The sequence below is a fragment of the Loa loa genome, assembly GCF_000183805.2.
Source record: "Loa loa unplaced genomic scaffold supercont3.11, whole genome shotgun sequence".
NCBI lineage: Eukaryota > Metazoa > Nematoda > Chromadorea > Rhabditida > Onchocercidae > Loa > Loa loa.
In genome coordinates this window covers 328,862-351,213 of record NW_018108191.1, presented here as the reverse complement: position 1 = coordinate 351,213, position 22,352 = coordinate 328,862, and the positions used below count along the sequence as shown (strand labels likewise).

Genomic DNA, 22,352 nt, shown 5'->3' with positions numbered 1-22,352 from the left:
TGTTTACTTGTTTTCAATGAATATTCAATTCCATCCACATTTCTAATTTATCTTTTACTTAGAAGTTAATATAATATAAACTTGTCAGAGAACACATTATGTTCTTCGTCCTTTCATGGGATCAATTATTGATGAAATATTTTACAATGATGAGAAAGTTGCTCGCTGTAAATAGTTAAAGACCGATCATAGGAATGTCTCAGATTCGATATGAGCTCTAAAGCAAAGTGCCTAAGCAATCAGATTTCTGATATTAATGTGGATAAGTTGAGATTGCAACAGCACGAATCATCGCTTCAGTGTGATGGGCATTTCGATGTCAAAGTCAGTGCAAAAAGATGTCACTGTACTACCTCGTCTTGGAAGCGGAAGATTTGAAGTTGGATGCGCCGAAATTATGCTCAGCGATAGTGAGAATGACGATGATGTTGGTATTCTGTCGACAATCTACTATCCATCCGATAGCGCACTCACATCAGATGTTCGTAATTTTTAAGTCATTTACATGGAACTTTTTTAATGTCATTACGTCAAGTGGAGTTGAGAAGGAAAAGAAATGTCGTTGAGATCAGATTACATGGAACATTTATTAATATGATGCTTAACAAACACCTAGAAGGTAAGCTGAAATAAACGATGCAAACATCCGGTAATAATTAATTAAGTAAGTAAAAGAAATAGGAGTATAATTCAATTCTTACTGCAAACAGTATCATTATATTACCGAATTATGTACAATTACAAAGAGTAGGCGTGCAAATTTTTTTCTTTCAGGAGCAATCACAGCACCCTTTATGGCTTCCAAGGGAGGAATACATCGATGGTTTAGCAGACTTTCGGAATTCATCTTCTCTCTGGATGCGTTTCATGCACAGATGGTTTATTGGAGAGAAAAGGTATGCTAAGCAAGTAATATGAATAAATCGCATAGTGTTTTTAGGACAGCTTTGTAATAGAACGAAAGAAGATATGGAATAACTGGAGAACCTATTTCCCATAATGCTGTTTTCTCCATCAGATTTAATAAAATAATTGATGAACATGGAGAAAAAGTAGTTTGAAGGAAAACCTGGAGCACTAAGATGCTAGAGATATCGCTAGAGGAACTGAATAGGACAGATGTTTCTTTGAGTCGCTCATTCTAACTTTTGAAGCAATTATCAACAAACATGCTTTTTATTTTTATTGTGTTAATTGCAGGATTCCCGCGCGTTGGCATCTTGCCTTAAATAACACCGTAGCTAACTATCCAGTTTTGATATTTTCTCATGGTCTTTCAGGATGTCGTCACTTTTACTCAATTTATTGCTCATCACTGGCAAGTCATGGTTATGTTGTAGCAGCTGTTGAGCACAGGTAATTTATGTTTTCCGTGGAAATAATAAAGTGATACGGACCTATTTTATCATCGCAAGAGTAGGTGAAGTATGATACTATAGCTTTACAACTCGAAAAGCTTGTAACATGGACCGTTCTCTCCACATTAAGTTTTTTAAAATTACAGTCTTAAAAATCATTTGATTCCAGAGACTGTTCAGCTTGTTGGACATATAAATTTGAAATTGATAAAAAGACAGGAGAGAGAATAGAAGTACCAGTGAAAATTCGTAAACTTATGCCAACCGACGATGAATTTCAGCTACGAAATGGGCAGGTGTGTGGGTTTTCGTCTTATTAATTGAAAATAATTAAAATGGAATTAGTGAAAGTGATTTGAACCAAGTTTTCGGTTTTTTTCATAAACGTCAGAAATGTACAAGAAGGAAGAAGCAGATAATCGAGGAACAAAATCGATATGAATGATTGAATAAAAATGCTTTTTATAGTTAACATCGAAATACCGATTAGAATGATCCGATTCTGAACACAAAAATCTGCCAGTTTCTTTCGTTAAACACCGTTTGTAGGGCATTTTGCCAGGGAAAAAAGTTTAGCAAGATTTACTTCTCTTTTAGCAGTTGACTGACAAGTAACCAAAGTAGTAATTTATAATGAAGTATTCTTAATTCTATGATGAAGTAATAATTTTAAAGTAAAACAACCTAGTTCTTTCAGCTTCACAAACGAATAGCGGAATGTGTCAAAACGTTACGTGTACTCGAGGAGTTAAATTTAGGACAGTATAATTCGGACCGACTAACTGGGAAAAAATTATTGTTGGGGAAGGATTTCGCATGGTCACAGTTCAAGGTTGTTTCGTTGTTATAAATTTATGCATTAATTTTATTTGAATTTGTTCGCAGAACAATTTATTGAAAATTTCAGCTCAGTGTTATTCATGCAAATCAGTATTCCTTAAAGATTTTCTTTCTACTTTTGGTCAATGTTGAAATTTTCGGAAAAATATATAGGTTCACTGATTTTCTAAAATTTTTGGAATGGTTTATAGGGTCGCATAGACATGTGCAGGATATTTATTGCTGGTCATTCGTTTGGTGGTGCAACAGCTGTCGCAGCAGCAGCAGCTTTTCCTGCTTATTTTTCTGTCGGTTAATCTTTCAGTTTCGCAAAAATTTTCTCACTTTTAATGAAGCCTAATGAAATACATCTAATTCTGCATTTTTAGGCTGCCGTTATACTCGACGGATGGATGTTTCCCATTGAAAGGGAATTGTTTACACGTGTTCAACAACCTGTTTTGTTTATGAATGCCGAAAACTTCCAATGGGAAGAAAACGTAAAAGATATGTTGCAAGTTATCGAAAACTCGAAGCGCAGCGTTTTACTTACATTCAAGTACGTCTGAAAAAAATTCTGAAACATGCTTCAGTTCTTTAGGAATTTTCGAAGGGAAATTAAAGTAATATGAAAATTTTGCAGTGGCGCATATGGAAGTTACATTATTTTATAACATTTTCAGAATAATAACTTTCTAATTAAACATTTTTATAATCAGTACTTCAATTATAAGCACTGGAAACGAAATACTGTTTTTGATAAGAGGTTGAAACAGTTCTGAATTTCAGTGAGGCCTTGCATCACTGTTTCACAGATCTTCCTCTTTTGATTCCGGGAATGCTCTGCCGCTGGTTAGGCATACAAAATTTATGCGATCCGGTGCAGTGTGCCGAAGCAATAGTTGAATTAACTGCGCATTTTTTGAAATCTTATTACGAAGATTCTCATTCTGCTTTTAACTTGTTGACATATGAAAAGATCGTCACAGTAGGAACAAAATTTGCCTCGCAAACATTTTTAATATCCGCATAAATGCATCACGTTGTCGCCATCTTCTCTTTTGGAGGAGGGACTTGCAACAGCTGCTTAATTTCCGAATACTTCACCTATTTAAATGCCACTTCTTACTTGCTTCCTTGATAGGTACTGGTTATGGGCGAAAAAGTTCGCAATATCCTCGAGGGAGGATGCAGAAATGTGAAATCAGGCTTAGCGCTACCTGAAATAATACTTAAAACTCATTAAGCGATGATCTACATCTTCTTTGAAACAACTATTATTTAGTTCTTTTTGTATCTTTACTTCTCTTACACTAATTTCAAAGTGTTCTACTCAGTCTATTGTCTAGTCCAATTGTAGACAGTTTATCCGACAGAAATCAACTATTCTCATCCACGTTGTTCAAAGAATGTATGCATGCTTGCTCAGGATAACTATGTTATATTTACCCACAGCATATGTATTTTCTAACATTGTTCTAAAAACATGAATAAATCTTTTTTTGTGAACTATTTACTGAATCGGAATTTTGAAATTTGAAAGTTCATTTAGATCACTGGTTGAGATAATGATTGTATCATTCATTCTCAAGATGGCATGATTGATCACACCGATCGGTGTAATCAGTGCGTCAACGATGTAATGCGTTAGGTCTGCTTTCACTGCACCAAATTTACCAACCACTTGAGTACGTTCGTGCATGTCGAGCTCTACCTAAAGTAATGCTCAAAATAATTTGTTTAGACCATGGTTTAATCCATTCATGGGCAATGGACCCTTCTTAAGCATCAAAACTTTACCAAACTTACTTCTGTTGCATAAGACTAGAGCGCTATTTAAATTAGGTAACGGTAGCGCCTCTTCATTTTTTAAAGTGAACAGCCGTACACATAAATGCTGTTCTTCAGCCTAATGCAGCAAATGCATTTGTACTCTTTTTAAAATGAAAAAGCAAACCTGTTTGCCTCCCAGAAAAGACATCATTCTCAGGAAACGTTCCCTCAATTCCGTCCTTTGTTCTTGTTCCAAAGTTTCAACTTGCTCAACGGACTCACCATAAGCCGAATCTTTCGTTTCTTTCATCATGGAAATCGATTATTTCTGGAAAAATCAGTTTTTTATAAATAATTCTTCAAAAACGCTTCTTTCCCACAAACCCAGCTCGAGGCGACATGCAAGTAACCAGCAACCAAACACCTGCAAAGCAGGAGCCTTCACTGATGCGATTAGAAAATTATACCTTAACAACGGATTAGAACCTTATCATCCGGCATTCCAATTCGAGACTGGGTGGTAAAATAACAGGGGCTAATTGCGCAGAGCTGAGAACCGCTGCATATGGTTATCCAAATCCGTATTTGTCTAATTCCAAATATTTCATAAAAGCGTTTAATGCGATTGACTCTACCATGTTGGCATGTCCTGCTGCTTAAATCGCACCCTCATATCATACACAACAAATTTTGAAGCCACCACAATCGTTCGGCAGCTAAACTGCATAGACCCAATATTTCCCGTCCCCGAGCAAGTTATCACTCATTCTTGCCTGACCGGGTGAACTGAACAGTGATTGAATGAAGCAAGTGATAAACTTGAAGGTGAACTCCACATAACCATAAACAACACATAATTTATTTTATTTATTCATATATAAAAAACAATATGGGCTGCATGACAAGGCAGTAAAACACTTCAAATAATGCCAATTTTATTTGCAACATCTAGTGCGTCATAGTCAGGTGCCAAACGTACGTATGCCTTCTTCTCGTGATTTGGCGTCACCAAAGTATTCACCTACAATCAAACTTCATATTAGTAATATTTTTATATACTGCCCGGAAATTTTAACAATAATACAGCATACGGGAAAAAACATTCTAATCAGAGAGTTACAGCAAAAAATATCAGAAAATTCTGGTATGAATTAAAAGTTGATAAGAATCTACGACAAAGCACTCTTGTAAACAAGATGTACCTTTTGCACATCGATATTGTAAAGTTTTTTGACAGCGAGTCGTATCTGTGGCTTATTCGATTTGATATCAACAATGAAAACCAGAGTGTTTGTATCTTCGATTTTCTTCATTGCTGACTCCGTTGTCAATGGATGTTTAATGATGGCATATGCATCAAGTTTTTCACGTCTAGGAACAGATTTTCGCGGATAGCGAGGCGACCGTGGTAAAGTCAGTGTACGTGGTCTATGAAAATGTACAGATGTTCTAACCTGAAGCACCAAAAAAATTAGCAAAATATGATTCCTGGTTCAAATGAAATGATGCATTAACTCCAAATACAAGAAAAACTGTTCAAAAAACGCACCCCTTTCTTATGGACCTTGAATTGTCCTTTGACAACCTTTTTCTTTGCATCCAAAGCCTTCGCTGCTTTTGGTCTACCAATCCCTGGAAATCCAAGTGAAAAGCACGAAAAAAGCAGCGAGATTAAGCGACAGTTCGACAGAAACGCTTATAACGTAAAATAAAGCAAAAAGTAAGACAAAACGTACCTTTTTCTCCTTTATCTGTTCCAACATCGCCTTTTTTCGAAACCTGCTTCGGAGCCATTTTATTTGTGACCTGAATAAATTCCTTCAGCGTCTTAAATTAGATGAATCCTGAGATCACATTCAAAGTCCTAAATATTCACCTAATCTCTAGAATTTGAAAAACTTTAACGATAGTTGCATGACAGTGATACTTCCTCCGCCACAGGTATAACTAACAAAACAATTTACACAAATATTTTTCGCTGCTTATTGAAGCAATTCAAAGCAAAGTGCATACTTCATAAGTTTTATAGTTTACTTTCAAATGGACAATTCATACCATTGCTCGTACATAATAAGTTAATGGTAAAAGAAGTATCAAATTCTAGCAAGTATTTGTAAAAATGAGACATGTTTTGAGCAAATTTAATAAATCTGAATTATTCACAAATGAAAGGGGAGATGCATGCATAAACCTACATCAAGAAAGGGATCAATTCGAAATATGAAACATAATGTAATAAAAACAAAATGCTGCATAAGCCGGATGTAGATGTGAGTAATCTTGGTAATATGAGTATTAAGAACAGCTTGGAAGTTTAATCAATTCGAATTACACTTTTGTACACGTTGCACTATAAATTACTAAAGAAACAAACGGTTTTCATCAAACAGGCGGATAAATTCAATCTTTCGCCAAAAAGCAGTAATAATATCTATTACAAACACGATTCTTGACTCCATTGCCGGGAAAAGTGATCATTTACATTACGTATGAACCTTCTACGGTTCAGTTCCTTCGCAATCTGTTTTGGATTCCTTTCAAATAGCAGATATGCAAAAAGGCACATCAAAACAAGAATTACAAACAGTATGCATACAGTTACACCAAGTGCCATCTGATAATTGATCAATTCTCTTCGAATTTTAACTTCAAGAGACGGAAATGTTGTTGTCATGTACTGTACCAACTGCAAATAGATTAATGGATCAAAGAACCAAACATAATAAAACATGGTAAATAAATAGATTTGAATCAGCATAAATGTTATGTTGTACCCATCTCTGTGGATAAAAAAAAAAATTTGATCTACAAAAATATATTCAGGAGGATGTCAGTATAAAAAAGGCCATTTAGTGATTGAGAAAGGCAAAACTATATAACATCTGCCACCGTAACTTTTCAAGAAACTGACCGAAGGAATGTATACATTCCAGAACGACACGGACTCCCAGCGATAATCGCGCTCTAATATACCGGGTTTGGTAAAATCAGAATGCAACGAGTAATTGAAGTTGAGGTACCAATGCCGCCGCGGCTCAAAAGCTAACCAACTAGAATCCGTCGGAATGTTTGGATTCCTAAGAAAGTGCTTTCAAAATTCAAAAATGAAACAAATATAGCTGAAGCGTTTGCGCATGCAAATAATTCGAATTTTAGCAGTTGGATCGAAACGATCATAAACGTGAAATGTAAACCAATTTCAAAAGATATTTCCGGTCAAAGTTTTTGGAAAGAACAATTAAATATAATGCACGTTTCGCAAAATTTAAGAGTTATACTACATACAACAACAAAGCAACATACATAAATGTCGCAAACTGCCGAAATATAGATGTTAAAAGCTGACTAGCGTTTCGATCCGCATCTGTCCATGACATATTTCTAAAGTATTTCGGCAACAGATCCTTCGACATAAATGGGAAACCAAACAATAAGTATAAATCACAGTCATGACATACAGCTGTAATCTTAATACGGAATGAATGAGTTAAATGCATACAAGTTGTTAACAGGGCTGGATATGATTTAACGTCTTACTATGTAACTAAAATATCGAAATGACTCTCATAACCAGCAAGACTTAAGCAAAAAAAAGCTTCATATCATGAGGGTTTATTTTTAATTTCACAATAAGCGAAATCACATAAAGGATACCAGTTTCCCTCTAGCACATGATTATAATAAGTTTATATAATCATAGATATTAAGCAGTATAAAATTTCTACATAAACATCATGGATTAGGTCGGTTGCCTTCACTCTTTTATCCGAATTATAAGAATGATCAAATGTCCTTTAAGGAAAAAAAAAAAAGTGGAAATATGACAAGTATTTGAAACGATACCAAATTTGATATAATCAAAAATAGAATAACAAAACTGAACCCATCCAATCTGGAAAAAATCGCTGATTGGATCCTTGACCAAATTCATAATTATTTACATACATGAAAACTGGCGAGCCGGCCGCAGAATGTAAATGAGCAGAGAGACTTATCGGAGCAACGTAGTAAGCATCCGTTGCCATCTGAAAATCGACTATGTTCTATTATAACAAAGTCATGTGTTAGAGATCCTGCTTATATATGATTCAGATACTGAAATAAATTTGATGAAAAAAGCTATAGAACAGTATAACTCTGATATCAAATTCTTTCTCAATTTTCCAGAGATTTTTTAGAGTGTTAATGTTAATTTCAGAGATGTAACGACATATTGCCTCCTTTTTCTTGGACTCATAAAGAAAGATAACCATTAAGACACTTTCTACCATTCAACAACCGATCCTACTATTCAGCATTTAACGGACGCGAATGGAAACGGAAAAAGAATTGAAATCTCGAATAACTGTGAATAACTTTGCAACAAGCAAAAATTGAAAACAACGAACGCGAATGAATTCTCTCCTTACTGCGTGTTCATCAGATGCATCTGGCCAATAAGTATAACGATCAATAATTGCTTCTGCTACTGCCTCGCGATTCGTCGTATAATTGTGGCGAAATGCATATTCAAGTACGTAATTTTTGAGATATTCATGGTCGACTAGAACAAAGTCATTAAATTCTCCCAGGAGCCGATTTTCAAGTACTACCTACAAATAAAAGCATTTGCAACAATTTTCATCACTTAAAAAACTCATGAAATCAAAAGCATGGTTCTTAATTGCGCGTAACGAAAACTGACGGCAGTGATTTAAAAACACCGCGGTCAATTTTAAGAAAGATTCCATTAGGTTGATAAAATAAGACAAAAATGTTGCTCCAATACTGCAGGGCGAACAAAAAAACTCAAGCACTCAGTCCGTTTGCTGTCATCAAGTTGTCAGACCCGAAAGATGGAACCATCACAGTGCTTTATATCACAATTCCTGGACGGTCCCGAACCTCAATACATAAACTAACGCTGTGTTCCTTATCCATTCTACTAGAAGTCAACAGAGTTTCGCTCTTGCGTTGTATAAAATGACCTACCTCAGAGCCATCTTCTCTATTAAAACCTGTCAAGTAAGGTACGGCAGATGGATAGTCAGTGATGCCAGACGAAAAAGAATTCAAAAGAAACATTGGATGAGCTGGAATAAATCTACCATCGACATGAGGTAAGAACAGGTAGCGATTGTATTCCACCTATAAAAACAAAGTTATAACTTTATCATTTAATAACTTGGTAAGCGAGTAAAAGGAGCAACTCAGTATAACTATCATGCACAAAATTTCTGCAACATCCTGCCTGAACAAGTTGTGGGGGACAGAAAAACCAATCTATTTCACTGTCCAAACATAAATGCTTGTGTATTCATGGAACTTCCGATATTCACGTAGGATGTTGGAGAGAATTTATTGTATCATTAACTGCACTATGAAATGAATCGCAAATAAGCAAATTAAACGTAGCTTTGTACAACATGCTAAGGTATTCTAATAAATATGGACAAATTAATCAGATCCATGATACATAAAATTAACAACACTGAATACTTCCTACTGGTATTGCCTGAAGAGCTTGTATAATGTCATTCGTTGATCGTGTTAGTATGCAATCCCATACGTGTTTTGCTAACGGTTGCGTACAACCCAAATATCGTCCCAGTTTCACTGTGTTATTAAATGCAAGAATGGATTTGCCAATAGTTGAGTGATATGAAATTTCAGCACCTGACATTGCAGCACCTGCTCGGAATAAATCTGAAGAAAACGACCGTATATGACCATGCATCATCATCGATAGCTTACAGACTTATAGAATGACAGCCAAGAAATCAATACTTTTTGAGAAAGGTGATAGCATATGTAGACCAACACTGACCGCACCGGCATCGTGTCCAACAATTGTCACCTGTCTTGGGTCCCCACCAAAAGAAGCTATGTGATCTTGCACGAACTGCAATGCAGTCCTTTGGTCCTAAATATACTTGAAATAGAAAAACCTTCATCAAATTCATATTCTTCATAGCGTTTCAAGCTCTTACAATGCTTGATAACTTTTCAAGTTAGGAAGAAAATTAAGGAAAAAAAGCTGTGCATTTTCCAAACAAACATAATAAATAGCAACCTGCAAACCATAATTGCCAGTGTTTGCGTCGCCAAAGCTTAAAAACCAAAAGCACCAAGGCGATAATTTACAGTAACAACAACAATACCCCGTGAAGACAATACATGGCCTGGCCATTCATTTGAGGAACCAGTTTGAAAATTACCTCCATGAAAAAAACAATGACAGGGCGGCCATCCTGAGATGTCTGGAATGAGCTACTGTGACAGAAATATGGATTATGAATTTAAAATAAAGATGTGAGGAAAGCTTTGTCTATATTGTGGTCAGTTCAGCACAATATTAATACAGACTAGAGCAAACTTACGAACATCAGGAGTGAATATATTGAGATAGAGACAATCCTCGCTGATATGAAATGGATAAGGATCATTAATAAATAATGTTGGTCCAGCTTCGACATTCTGTGCGCATGATGGTGGATGTTGAACAGCCAGGTATGGCTGTTTTCCAGGAAGTTTAGCAAGAAGCTGCGGAGGCTCAAAGGTAAATTCAATTTATACAGGGAAGTTCATGCCAAGTACCAATTTGCGGCAAAAAATGGCGGGCTTAATAAAAAGCTGTCGGATTTGAAATAAATATTTACTCCAATATTATAATAAAATAAGAATCTTGTACTCCCATTTTTTCGCACAAAACTTTCTTGACTATTGCCCTTCGCGGTTTAATGAAATATTTGAAATAGTAAGAACATGATATGATAGCTTTTGAAATTTTCTCTGCACAAACTTCATTTGCAAGAGCGAACAATATTTCGTAGTAAGTGAAAACACGGACTTCACCTTGAATCTTCTCTGTGAAATCGGTGGCTCAGCATACGGAATACCCAAGAATGTTATTACAGTGACATTGTTTAGTGGGGAAACCGGGTTTGGTTCGAAATAAAGCCAGTCCTTGCGAATTTGCTCCATCGGATCGTGATCGGAAGTCCACGGCACATTGTTTACTGTCACCTTTTGGCCCACCAAATCTCCAATCGACAAGCGCACCAATATGTCATTTTTTTGCAACTGAAGGGAAAATTTATGTACGTGTTTTGAATTTTATGAGCCTTTCCAGTCCTATGATTCCTCTGTGATTGATACGGGATTCCTTTTCATTTCTTAATTGTTACTGCTTTGCTGCAACCTTACTCATCTCCATAGAAGTACATTAAAAAAATTCAGGAATGTCCCCACAATGCACTCAAATGCAGCCTGAGTTAAGCATACCGTTAAAAACTATAGTAAAGAGAGACAATCTCTGCTGCAATCCATGACCAGGAAAAGGCTTATATTTGAATTTGAAATAACAAGAAACATACCTGTGTAGAAGGCCTACCACTATACCAGGTATCTTTTTCATCCCACGAATTTATGGATCGCGCAGGCTCGCCACTCTTCTTGTCCACGACGAAACATCCCACTGTGCCAACCCAGAATAAGGCTCTCAAACCATCCATACAACAGCCTCAGGTTAAACAAGCCGAACCCCACATATCACAACCCAAAAACTTCATCGTTGTGTCTTTACAGGCTCTCCGCGACGACTTGAAAATTCTTGTCCCATCGGTGCATATGAGGACGAAGTGAATTTTCAGCAATCATTTCAGTTTCCATGCTGTTTTCGTTACTATTTACGTCCTCCCTACTGTTTCCTTGATCGTTTGGCCACATCTGCCCATATTCTTTTGTCTATATCTATCATAGAATAAGAAATGTGTCATCTTGTTTTCCCGATAAGACGATCTCTCCACTCAAATGCCATTTTTTACTCTCCATCTTATCTTTCATCCTTAAGCACGAAAATCTCCCAGTAAATCAATTTGTTACCTCTTCCTCTTCCAGTTTTAGGACAAAGAAGTTTTATGCCTTACTTATATTAGTTGATAGGTCACTAGGGAAGAGTAATAAAATTGAATGTTTCATCGTACGATGGAACATTCGCTTTTAAAAAGAGTGCTTTGCCGCTCTTTAGTCACAATAATTGAATTCAAAATGTAGAGGAAAACAGAGATAACACATTGCCAAACTATTACTACTACTGTTACTAATCCTTGACCTTCCAAAACCTTCCAGTGAAAGTATTTCTATCCTTTGCGCTTCCTCCCTATCTATCCTTCCTAAATCTCCTTGCAGCAGCGATATCATCTAATTCTAATGCCATTTCTTTGCTATCTAATGATGGAAAATGATCCTAGACGATCCTGATCCTAGGCATGTTGAAAAAGCATTCAATTGTCATGCGATAAAAGGATTGAACCCTGAAAGGATCCATTTTTTGTGGAAATCTTGCAGTCTCCTATTATGCGAAACAAGATGAACAAACGATCTAATATTTTGAAGAGGGATAGGTAATGAACGGATACCACAATGGTTGTCATGCCTAGCATTTGATTGCATAACGTCAACTCGCTCTTTCTAAGGAAGGAATTCCATAGCAGAGGAGTTCCTTCCCTATATATCCACTAATTGTCGGCTAAAATATGTCCTGTCCTGTCTGCGAAAGTGTATTTATCTGAGTTGGTTCCAATCAGTTGCAAGTGATTTGCTTCCGGATTATTTGGATAACCACTTTAGTTATTTTGGCAAATCAATGCTTTTCGGCCTTCTACCTAAATTCCATAACGGTAACCAGAAGGATACGATCGCCAGAATTTAACCAGGACCAGATTTTCTTATGAAGATTGATTCTTTATTCTATTATTTGAAAAAGAAACGAAATAATTACTGGTTCGGAACGCACTGTGATGGTCGATGGTATGCCAGGTTCCTTACACATTGGTAGTTTCGTAAATAGGTTCATTAGCAGAATACTTTCTAAAGATATCATAGACATATTTTCGGGAAGGATTTGATCGTAATTTTCAGACGTCGCAATATTCTATCATCGCTAATTTTGCATATTAATCCGCCAAGCGATGCACTATTGTAGTAATTAACGAATATAAAATCCAAAGATCTGATTTACCTAATAATCTCAAATATAAATATTAATAATATAATATTCTTCCATATCATTTCCTTTGAAGCGAGGAAACTTTTAGCTTGATCCATGAGAAATTTGAATATTAATTGGAATTGGCTAGTGTTGTCACTTAGAACAAGTTTAGGATATCCTCGACGTGATACAAATCTGCGAAATACATGCATGAACATCTCTGCTGATAGGTTTTCGGCAAGTTCTAAGTGTACTGCTCTTGTGGTGAAGCAGGTAAAGAGCGCTATCCATCTTTTAGTTGTTCCTTGTTCAGTTTTGTTTTGATTGAAAGTGGTCCCAAATAATCGAGACCGATTTGTTCAAAAACTCTTGATTTCCTGACACGGGTCTCTGGTAAACTTGGCATTGGTAGCAGTTTGAATGGTTTGGCCTTCCATCGTCTGCAAGCCATGCATTCATTTATAATTCGTTTTACAGTGGATCTGCCTCTTGGTATCCAGAATCTTTGTCGTAATTCGGATAATGTATGACTAATTCCTGCATGGTATAGTTCTTCATGCTTGTGCTTAACAATAAGTTTAGTAATATGGTTATGACTTGGTAGGTAAACAGGAAATTTACTTCCAAGGTTCAACTCCGCGTTTTCTAAACGAATTCTTGTTCACCATAAATCGTCTGTTTCATCGACATATAAATTCCAAGTATTTATTTGTTGTTCGTTTATTCCATTGGATTGTGCTTGTTTGATCAATACCTATTCTACTATATCGTAGTTAGTTTTGGTTATAAGATCTTCCGTTGACATCAATTGCAACCAATTTAATCTTTTCTTGAGACTTAGCTTGAAGAATTTAAGAGCCCACAGAGTTACCTTCAGTAATCGAGTCCATTTACTGAAACGACTTGCTTCTATGAATTGGAAATATTTCGATTTAGTAATTTGTTTTAATTTCGTAACTGTTGCTGTAATAACTCTACTAAATTCATCATCACCAGTATATTCGAATTTCCATTGCGGCCATTCTCTTTTGGCCTTTGTGAGCCATTCTGGGCCCTTCCACCATGATTCGCGTCTCCGAAGTTTTATTGGTGATATTCCTCTGGTCGCTATGTCTACGGGATTTTGATCGCTTTGAATATATCGAAAGGTAAAGTCTGCCTTTCGTATTTCTTCGACACGATTTTGGACGAGTCTAGGAAGTAATTTAGAATAATTTTTAATCCAGAATAAAGCGCATTGTGAATCCGACCATAGGGTTACTGGTACTTCTTTTAATCCCAATTGTTTTAGTACGAAATGTGCAGCTCGTACTCCAATTAGTACTGATAATAACTCAAGTCTTGGTATAGATATGCCTTTAATTGGAGCAATTCTAGATTTGGCATATATTAAGAATGAGGTTGATTCTCCTCTTAAATATTCGGTGTTGAGAGCATAAACTGCTGTTGCGTATGCTAAGCTAGATGCATCTGTGAAAATGTGTATCTTCAGTTGTTTTATTGATTTTATTACGAGTCGTGGTATATCGATTACCTTAGTTGGCCATTTTTCTATCATTTGATGCCATTGTTGTTCATCTTCTTGAGTTAAAATTTGATTCCAAGATCTGTTTTGTTTCCATAAATATTGAAGAAATAACTTAAACGAAATCATCGATGGGATTATAAAACCGACTGAGTCATATTGCGAAGCGACGAATTGTAGTATAGTCCTTTTAGTGATTTGTTTTTCGATCCATGGTTTTAATGTGATACGAATGATGTCTAAATCATGGATCCAGTTGATTCCAAGAAAATTGTTCTTTATAGCCTTTGGTTTATCACAGTCGGCTATTCTTTCATTAAACTTTTCATCGTTAGAAAGAAATTTTCTGACATTCATTGCCGCTTCGCTGAAGATAATTTTTGTTTCTTCATATTTCAATAGAGCCTCTTCAGTTCCACTGGCCGATAATGTTATGTTGTCAACATAAATGTTCTTTCTTATTTCGGAGGCTGTCATGTTACCATAAGTTTCCAGATGATAATTTAGTGTGGCTGACAAAAACGGTGCCGAAATAACTCCGAAAGGAACTCTTCTAAATCGGTAACATTTTATGTTATTTGTAGAGGGGCCTTTGGTAATATCATTTAACCAAAGGAATCTAGTAGTGTCTCTCTCCTCTGGGTATAATTCTATCTGTAAGAATGCCTTCTCAATATCGGCAACTATCACTATTTCCATCATCCGGAATCTTAGCGGTATTCCGACTAAATCGGGAGCATTATTGGATCTCGGTACAATACGTCATTTAAACTCTTCTTTCCTTGAAGAAGCGTCGTATACTATTCTTAATTTGGTTGTATTTTTATTAGGAGTTAATACGCCATGATGCGGTGAAAAGTTTACTATAACATCTCCTTTGTCCTTGAAGTCCGGATCTTCAATTATGCCCAGTTGTTTTTGTTCTTGGATTATATGATCGTATGTGATGAGAAGTGATTCTTGTTGTAATCGCTTGATTAAATGTTTTAAACGTCCCAAGCATAATTGTTATAATCCATAATTGTTGCTTAATTTATCCTTTGATTCTTTCCATGGCCATTTTACCTGATATCTACCGTTACATTTTATTATGGATTTCTTAAATTGTTTCAATGCTTCATCATCATCGTTGGCATTAGGTCCCACTTGTATTCCTATGGTTTCCAGCTTCCAAAAATTTTCTATATTTGATCCGGAGATTAAGGTGGATACACTAATTGCATTTGAGGTACGCGTCGTTTTTGTTTGACAAAGTTGATTTATATCGCCACTTCCGACGATCATTGGTCGAACCTTTGTTTGAAGTAATGAAAATCCAGATTTTAATTTTTCAATTTTATCCAATTCCACAATTTGGAAGAAATGATCCGCACCAATTAAGATATCGGGTCGTCTCCAATAATTTTTTAGATTCATAGTTTGATTGACCTTTAGAATTCTAACAACATGTAATTCATTGGTCAAGTATTCGATTACATTAGCGCATACTTTTATTGTTTTCGTCGTTATTAATCCGTATATTGATCTGCGTTTGAGTAGATACATATAATTTAGGGTTTCGAATACCGAAAGGAGCTAATCTTAGCTCTTGTTCATTTGTTTCTGTTAGATTGAGTCGTTGGACTAATTCTCTTGATACAAAGGACAATTGAGAGCCGATGTCAAATAAGGCTAAGGCCCTTTCCATTCGCTCTGGTAACAATGGTTTCAATACAGTAATTTCCTTGCATATTAACAAGGTTCCTTTATCTTGTTTTTTAGTCACTGCATTTGTTTGAGTTATTTTTGTCGGCTCGTAGTTAGTCGAACAATATTCTATTTTATCGACTTCGTTTATCCTATCAAGATAGGAAGTCTTATTTGAATGTGTTTGATTTCTTCTTCCACATCGTGCGCTGTTATGAGCGGCTTTACAGTAAAAACATTTTACTTTTCTTTTGCATTCTTCGCCTTGATGTCCTTTTAGGCAAATAATGCATTTCTTCATTTCTTTGAGGCATCTGATTCGAGCCTTCACTGTGGAATATGCTTTGCATTCACTATCCCAGTGATTTTGATTACAAAATGTGCATGGTCTCATTTGTTTAAATTCGCCTTTCTCTTTTATAGGATAAGGCATCTTCCTTTCGTTTTGGATTGTTGCTAATGCGGAGGATTCATGATAATTTTTTGGACTCGGCTTAGTTTTGGATAAGGTGTGCTTCTTATCCACATAAATAAACGAGGATTGACTTTTTACTCGTTCATTGACGTTGATTAGATTTACGAGAAACTTTCTAAGTTTCAGTATTGACCATTGATCACCGATTATTTTTTGATGGTATACTTTGTCAAGTATCCATCGTGGTAGTCGGCTTTCTATTGCAGTTTCAATACTAGAGTGTTCTAGGTTTTCTCCTAGTGCCTCTAGCTGCCGGAAGATTCTTTCCAATCTTTCAACGACTTCAATCCATTCTTTTTCGTTTCGTTTTATGGATTGCAATTCGTTATATAATAGTTTGATAGTCATCGATGTATCTCCATATTTTTCGGCCAATAATTTTCGAATAACCTCGTAATTTTCTGGGGCTATGTCGTAGCCCCTTACAGCTTGTAATGCTGTGCCCTTTAGACAAAATATTAAATAATTGAGTTTCTGTACTTCTGGGATGGTTTGTGAATGCACGGCAGCATTAAAGCTGCTCCAGAATTCTCTCCACAGTCGTGGATCGCCATTAAAAATGGGTAAGGATAGTTGGGGGAGATTGACATTAGCATAAGAAGTTGGTGCAGTTGGCATCGATACTTCTTTTGATAATTCTTGGCAAGGTCTTGCAGTTTGTGTCATTTTTTGCGTCTCGCAGTCGATCTCCTTTTTATAAATGGTCAACGTGATGATTGCTTCATTTGTCTCATGTATCAGCTTGAAAATTCCTTTTTCTCCTTCCGTAACTTCCTTGTACTTTTCCTCTTCTTTTCTTTTTGTCATAGTAACAGATTTCTGTGTATATTCGATCCATTTATTGTTTGCTGATTCAATGGATTTAATACACATTTGCAGTCGTAGGATCTTCTCTTCCAGAAGCCGTCCTTTTATTTCATAGATTTGAAGTCGTTCCTCTATTGTTAAGGTATGCTCCGGAGATTTGACGTCCAAATTCTTGACTTCAAGGAGGAGATTTTCTAATCTCTCCTTCACAGGTTTAATAATTTCAATTATTATGGAGGCCATATTCCTCGAGGGTTCTCTTTGGGTATATATATATATATATATTTTTTGTATATATTAGCCGTACCTCACCTCGGGCACCCAAAATATGTCGTGGAAGAAAATCTTAAAAGAGTGAGAAGATGAGGTATCTTTTCTTGCTAGTCGTAAAGCAGTTATTTTTTATAAAAATTGTGACTTACTGAAATTCATTTACAATTTGAATAAGAAAATTATTTTATTTATTTGGAATTTCGCGATATTAAAATTCGCGACACCAGCAACAATAGCAGGGCAAAAGAAGAGTCTAGAAGATTTAATTGAGAAGATAATCATGACCAGTAAACCACCGATTTTAAATTCAGTAGAATTTGAGATGGCAACCCGAGAATGTCGGGCCAGTTTGAAAAATCAATTCACAGGAGGAGGGATTTGACGCCTGCACAGAAGTTCATGGATTTCTTAAGCAGTTTGAAAGGAGCAGCAAGAGAACAAATAAGTGACCTCATGGCAAATAAAGAAAATTACCCGCTGGCGCTAGAGAATTTGTATGAACGATATGGTGATAAAAAACAAAGAACAAAGGAACTATATAAAAGCTTAGAAAGAGCTCGATGCTCAAATAAAAAACCATTTAGAATGATAAGGGAGCTTTTGAACTTACTATCCCAACTAAAAGGATTGGGAGAAAATGTAGAAACGGCGCAACTGGACGTGATGGTGACTGGTAGAATACCAGAAGACATGACTAAAGGTTTAAGAAAGAAGAAGTACAAGGATCCAGAATGGACAATGGAAGATACTATTAAATACCTAGAAGAAAAGATGAAGATCGAAGAAGAATCTGAAGTGAAACTACCGGAAAAGGGAAACTTAGTAGACAGAACAAAGATGCAATAAGCAAGGTCAAATGGAACAAGGTTCGCGAATGGGGAGAATGACATCAGACGTTTGACAGTTTGCTCTATAGCGGAGAGAATATATCTCAGCAAAGTGTCACAAAAGGAAGAAGGAAGTCGATTACCGTGTACTTTTTGTGAAGGTAATCATTGGAACGACAGATGTGACACATACCCTACTGTTGACGAAAGGATGGAAGGATTAAAGAAATGGGACTTTGTGAATTATGCTTAAAAAACGACCACTCACAAGAAACATGCATGAGAAGAATAAAATGTTTTTATTGCGGGTCTGGCCACAATAGCGCTTTGTGTAGGAAACGCAACGAAATGAAGAAGCAAAGCAAGAATTTAAAAAGTAGTGAGGAAACAAACATAAGCCCAAAAACAGTGGCGGCCACGGTTGCGGATGACAGCATTTGGGATACGTATATGATGTGTAAAGTAAGGCTGATCAATCCAGATGGACCAAGAAAAACATCAAAGGCCTTAATTTTCTTCGATACAGGAAATGATTGTAATTATGTTACAGAACCAATGGTAATCAAATTGAATTTAAAACAAACATCACCGAGTGTGGGAATGTTAATAACAGGGATGGTGGGCACAAGGAAATATGAAAGCCGAAAGATAATCTTCGGAGTTCAAACGCTGTCCGGGAATGTGAAGAATATCCAAGCGTACATTGTCGATTCAATACTCGGACGGATACCGTGTGTAACAAACAATAAAAGAAACAAACTAGTTGAAGGTAAATAGGGAAGACCGGATGTATTATTAGGCGTAGAAGGGATTGTAGATTTAGTCATTCGTAATTCCATAAAACGCCCACCAGGATGGATGATTATGGAAACGGAAGTAAGAGTGGTCGAAGGCTGTTGTGAAAAAACTTTTTTATCGAGTCGTTTAGATTTAGAAGGTTTAGCCTTGAGTTAGGATCAAGCAGAAATTTAAAGGCTTACCTTGTGAGGACGTCGAATATACGTTGTGAGGACACAGAGTAAAAATCACTGCTTTATTGATATAATACAGAGCTGATCAGTGGGATTATTGAAGAGTAACGAGTAGGAAATCGCTCGACCGTGATTCAAATGCAATCGTAAGTAAAGTACTATGGAAGAGCACCAGTCCAAGAAAACTCCTGTTTCCAAAAGGGTGTATGTGTATAAAGAGTAGGAGTGGTTTACATAAAACGTTAAAAAGGGGTATTCATTTAGATACAAAGGAAACTGCAAAGATGTGAATTTTCGTTAGACAAAGATAAAAGAAACGTATGGGAGATAATTTTAAAGAATGTAAATTGGTGAATGAATGCAGTGATGAATCATTAGAAATATTCTAAGCATTTTATATATAATAAATCCTTTCGGTTTTTCCAACAAAGGTGGCAAACGGAAAGTGACAAAAGATAGTGATATGGGAAACAGAAATGACGAGTCTTATAAATTCCAAACAATTGCAAACATGAGAAGGGATCGCAAATCCACATGGAGCAGATTGAACAAACGTGGAAATTAGAAGCAATTGGGATTAGAGATTTAATGACGGATTATCAGGATGAAAAAGCCTTTGAAGCTTTTCAAAAATCGCTCACCACGGACAAAGAAGGGAGATGTGTAATGAGCTGGCCATGGAAGAACCAAGAGATAGCGCCAGCAAAAGGATATGGACTGGCATGGGGACGTCTACGAACTACAATACGAAGACTGAAGAAGTCTCCAGAATTATTGGAATGTTACGATGAGTATATTAAAACCTTACTTGAGGAAAGAATCATAGAAAGGATGAAGAATCAGAATGAAACATGGCGAGTATCTTACCTGCCCCACCAAGCGGTAATAACACCTCAGAAATCCACCACGAAGCTTAGGGTAGTATTTGACGCATCAGCAAAGACGAACGAAGGCCCATCACTAAATGAATGTCTGTATAGGGGACCAGCAATGATGCCGTCATTGGTAGGAATTCTATTACGGGCCAGACAAGGACGTTACTTGGTGATAGTCGATGTAGAGAAAGCATTTTTGCAAGTGAGCTTAAAGCAGGAAGACAGAGATGTCACCAGGTTTTTATGGCTGGAAGATAAGACGAAGGAAGTGACTCAAGAAAACCTAGCTACTTACCCGATTCACGCGAGTTCCCTCCGGCGTGGTATCATCACCTTTTCTGCTAGCCGCTGTCATTAGACATCTACTGAATGAAGAAAGCTCTAAATTATCAGCAGAAGTAGCAAAGAATCTCTATGTTGATAATGTTGTATTAACCGCGGAAAATGAATTAGAAAGTAATAGAAAAGCACAGGAAGCAAAAGAACTCTTTAAGAAAGCCAAGATGTACTTAGGAGAATTTAATGCGAACTATGATATTGAGATGGATAGTGAGCAAGAAATAACAAAGAAGACCGCTACCAAACTGTTAGGAATCGGATGGAATAATATCAAAGATGAGTTTACTTGGAGATGGAAGATCTCGGAAGAAGGCCTTCAGACCAAACGCCAGATATTACAGTTTTATGCTGCCATTTACGATCCATTGGGATTGTGTCCGATCATACTCCCATGGAAACTGCTGGTTCAAGACTTATGGAAGAAGAGTGTGTCCTAGGATGAGAAATTAGAACCTGAAGAAACGAAATATTACTTGGAGTTAGAAAAGGCATTTAACCAACAGAATGTTATAAAAGTATCACGATGGACGTCACAAGAGTGTTCCGAAATACACAGGTTTGTAGACGCATCCCAAAGAGCTCTGGGATTAGCAGTATACGTACGCAGAAGTAATATCACTCCATCCAAACCACAATTGATATAGGAAAGACAAGATTAGTTCCAAAACGAGAAAGCAGGAATCAATCAGCCAGTATTCCTCAATTAGAATTACTCGCTGTCACAATTGGAGTAAGAGTACTGGAATTTATTAAGCAAGAAATCGAAGTGCAAAAAACATATGGACTGATAGCGCCAGTGTCCTCCACTGGTTAAGAAAACCGCCGGTAGGATCCAGATATGTCTCAAACAGAATTGATGAGATAAGAAGAAAGGAACTGAATCCCCTCATGTAAGATCAGCAAGTAATCCAGCAGACCAGGCTTCACGAAGACTTCTCCCAGGTAAACTGAAAGACAATTCGTTGTGGTGGAATGGACCATCATACTTATGAGAGCCGAAGAAAAAATGGCCCGAGGATAAAGTTATAAAAGGAGACATCACAAGTGTGTGTATGGCCATGGGATTGATGGAAGCGATGCAGTCAGATCAAGTTACGGCATTAATGGATGAGTCACGACTCTCATCACCGTCTAAGTTGATAAGAACGATGTTATGCGTCTTACGATTCCTTGCGAAGATGTCAAAGGAGAAGATAAGGAGTTTGAAAGGATTCTTCCGAAAGAAATTTGCATCCAATGAGTATGACAAGGTAATGCAATTGATAGTCGAGATGGCACAGTTAAACATAATGCAAGAGGAAATCGAACACTGGGGTTTAAGAAAAGACCAGAATGGAATCTGAAGATGTGTTGGAAGACTTAGAAAGGCTATGCCTCGAACTGAGGATTTTTCGTATTTCATCAACAGAAGATAGCGGAACTGATCGTGAAGCATTACCATGAGAAATTATTTCATTCGAGCGTGCACTACACCTGGTCCAAAATGAGACAACGGTATTGGATCCCCCATGGGCGGTCATATATCAAGAAAATTTTGAGAAAGATTTGTAAAGGTTGTACTATGTGGGTGGCTACGCCATTTGAGCAACCAGACTTTCCTCCTTATCCGGCTGCTGGAGTTGTAGGGACGAGACCGTTCGAAACAGTTGGTTT

At 36.6% G+C, this 22,352-nt stretch overlaps 4 protein-coding genes across 4 annotated transcripts; 1 reads left to right on the top strand and 3 right to left on the bottom strand.

The window, feature by feature from the left end:
• Nucleotides 1-304: 304 nt before the first annotated feature.
• Nucleotides 305-3,558, top strand: LOAG_02837 (platelet-activating factor acetylhydrolase; the record flags this gene model as incomplete). The annotated part of the gene is made up of 8 exons (XM_003138374.2): nucleotides 305-481; nucleotides 775-896; nucleotides 1,201-1,356; nucleotides 1,528-1,654; nucleotides 2,056-2,190; nucleotides 2,390-2,485; nucleotides 2,567-2,736; nucleotides 2,967-3,558. The coding sequence occupies 8 exons, from the start codon at nucleotides 305-307 to the stop codon at nucleotides 3,208-3,210; spliced, it is 1,227 nt and encodes a 408-aa protein (XP_003138422.1). The 3' UTR covers nucleotides 3,211-3,558.
• On the bottom strand, nucleotides 3,305-4,273 carry LOAG_02836 (gem-associated protein 7). The gene is made up of 2 exons (XM_003138373.2): nucleotides 4,135-4,273; nucleotides 3,305-3,891 (listed from the first exon to the last, which is right to left on the bottom strand). The coding sequence occupies exons 1-2, from the start codon at nucleotides 4,261-4,263 to the stop codon at nucleotides 3,691-3,693; spliced, it is 330 nt and encodes a 109-aa protein (XP_003138421.2). The 5' UTR covers nucleotides 4,264-4,273; the 3' UTR covers nucleotides 3,305-3,690.
• Nucleotides 4,274-4,804: 531 nt separating this feature from the next.
• LOAG_02835 (60S ribosomal protein L23a) lies at nucleotides 4,805-5,761 on the bottom strand. The gene is made up of 4 exons (XM_003138372.2): nucleotides 5,687-5,761; nucleotides 5,500-5,582; nucleotides 5,153-5,404; nucleotides 4,805-4,971 (listed from the first exon to the last, which is right to left on the bottom strand). Exons 1-4 carry the CDS (start codon nucleotides 5,742-5,744, stop codon nucleotides 4,870-4,872), a joined length of 495 nt encoding a protein of 164 aa, XP_003138420.1. The 5' UTR covers nucleotides 5,745-5,761; the 3' UTR covers nucleotides 4,805-4,869.
• A 623-nt stretch (nucleotides 5,762-6,384) lies between these two features.
• Nucleotides 6,385-11,443, bottom strand: LOAG_02834 (carboxylesterase; the record flags this gene model as incomplete). Its single annotated transcript, XM_020446143.1, has 12 exons — nucleotides 6,385-6,636; nucleotides 6,862-7,027; nucleotides 7,254-7,410; nucleotides 7,834-7,975; nucleotides 8,339-8,542; nucleotides 8,922-9,077; nucleotides 9,436-9,635; nucleotides 9,717-9,852; nucleotides 10,148-10,189; nucleotides 10,314-10,481; nucleotides 10,785-11,012; nucleotides 11,306-11,443. The coding sequence occupies 12 exons, from the start codon at nucleotides 11,441-11,443 to the stop codon at nucleotides 6,385-6,387; spliced, it is 1,989 nt and encodes a 662-aa protein (XP_020303475.1).
• Nucleotides 11,444-22,352: the final 10,909 nt, after the last annotated feature.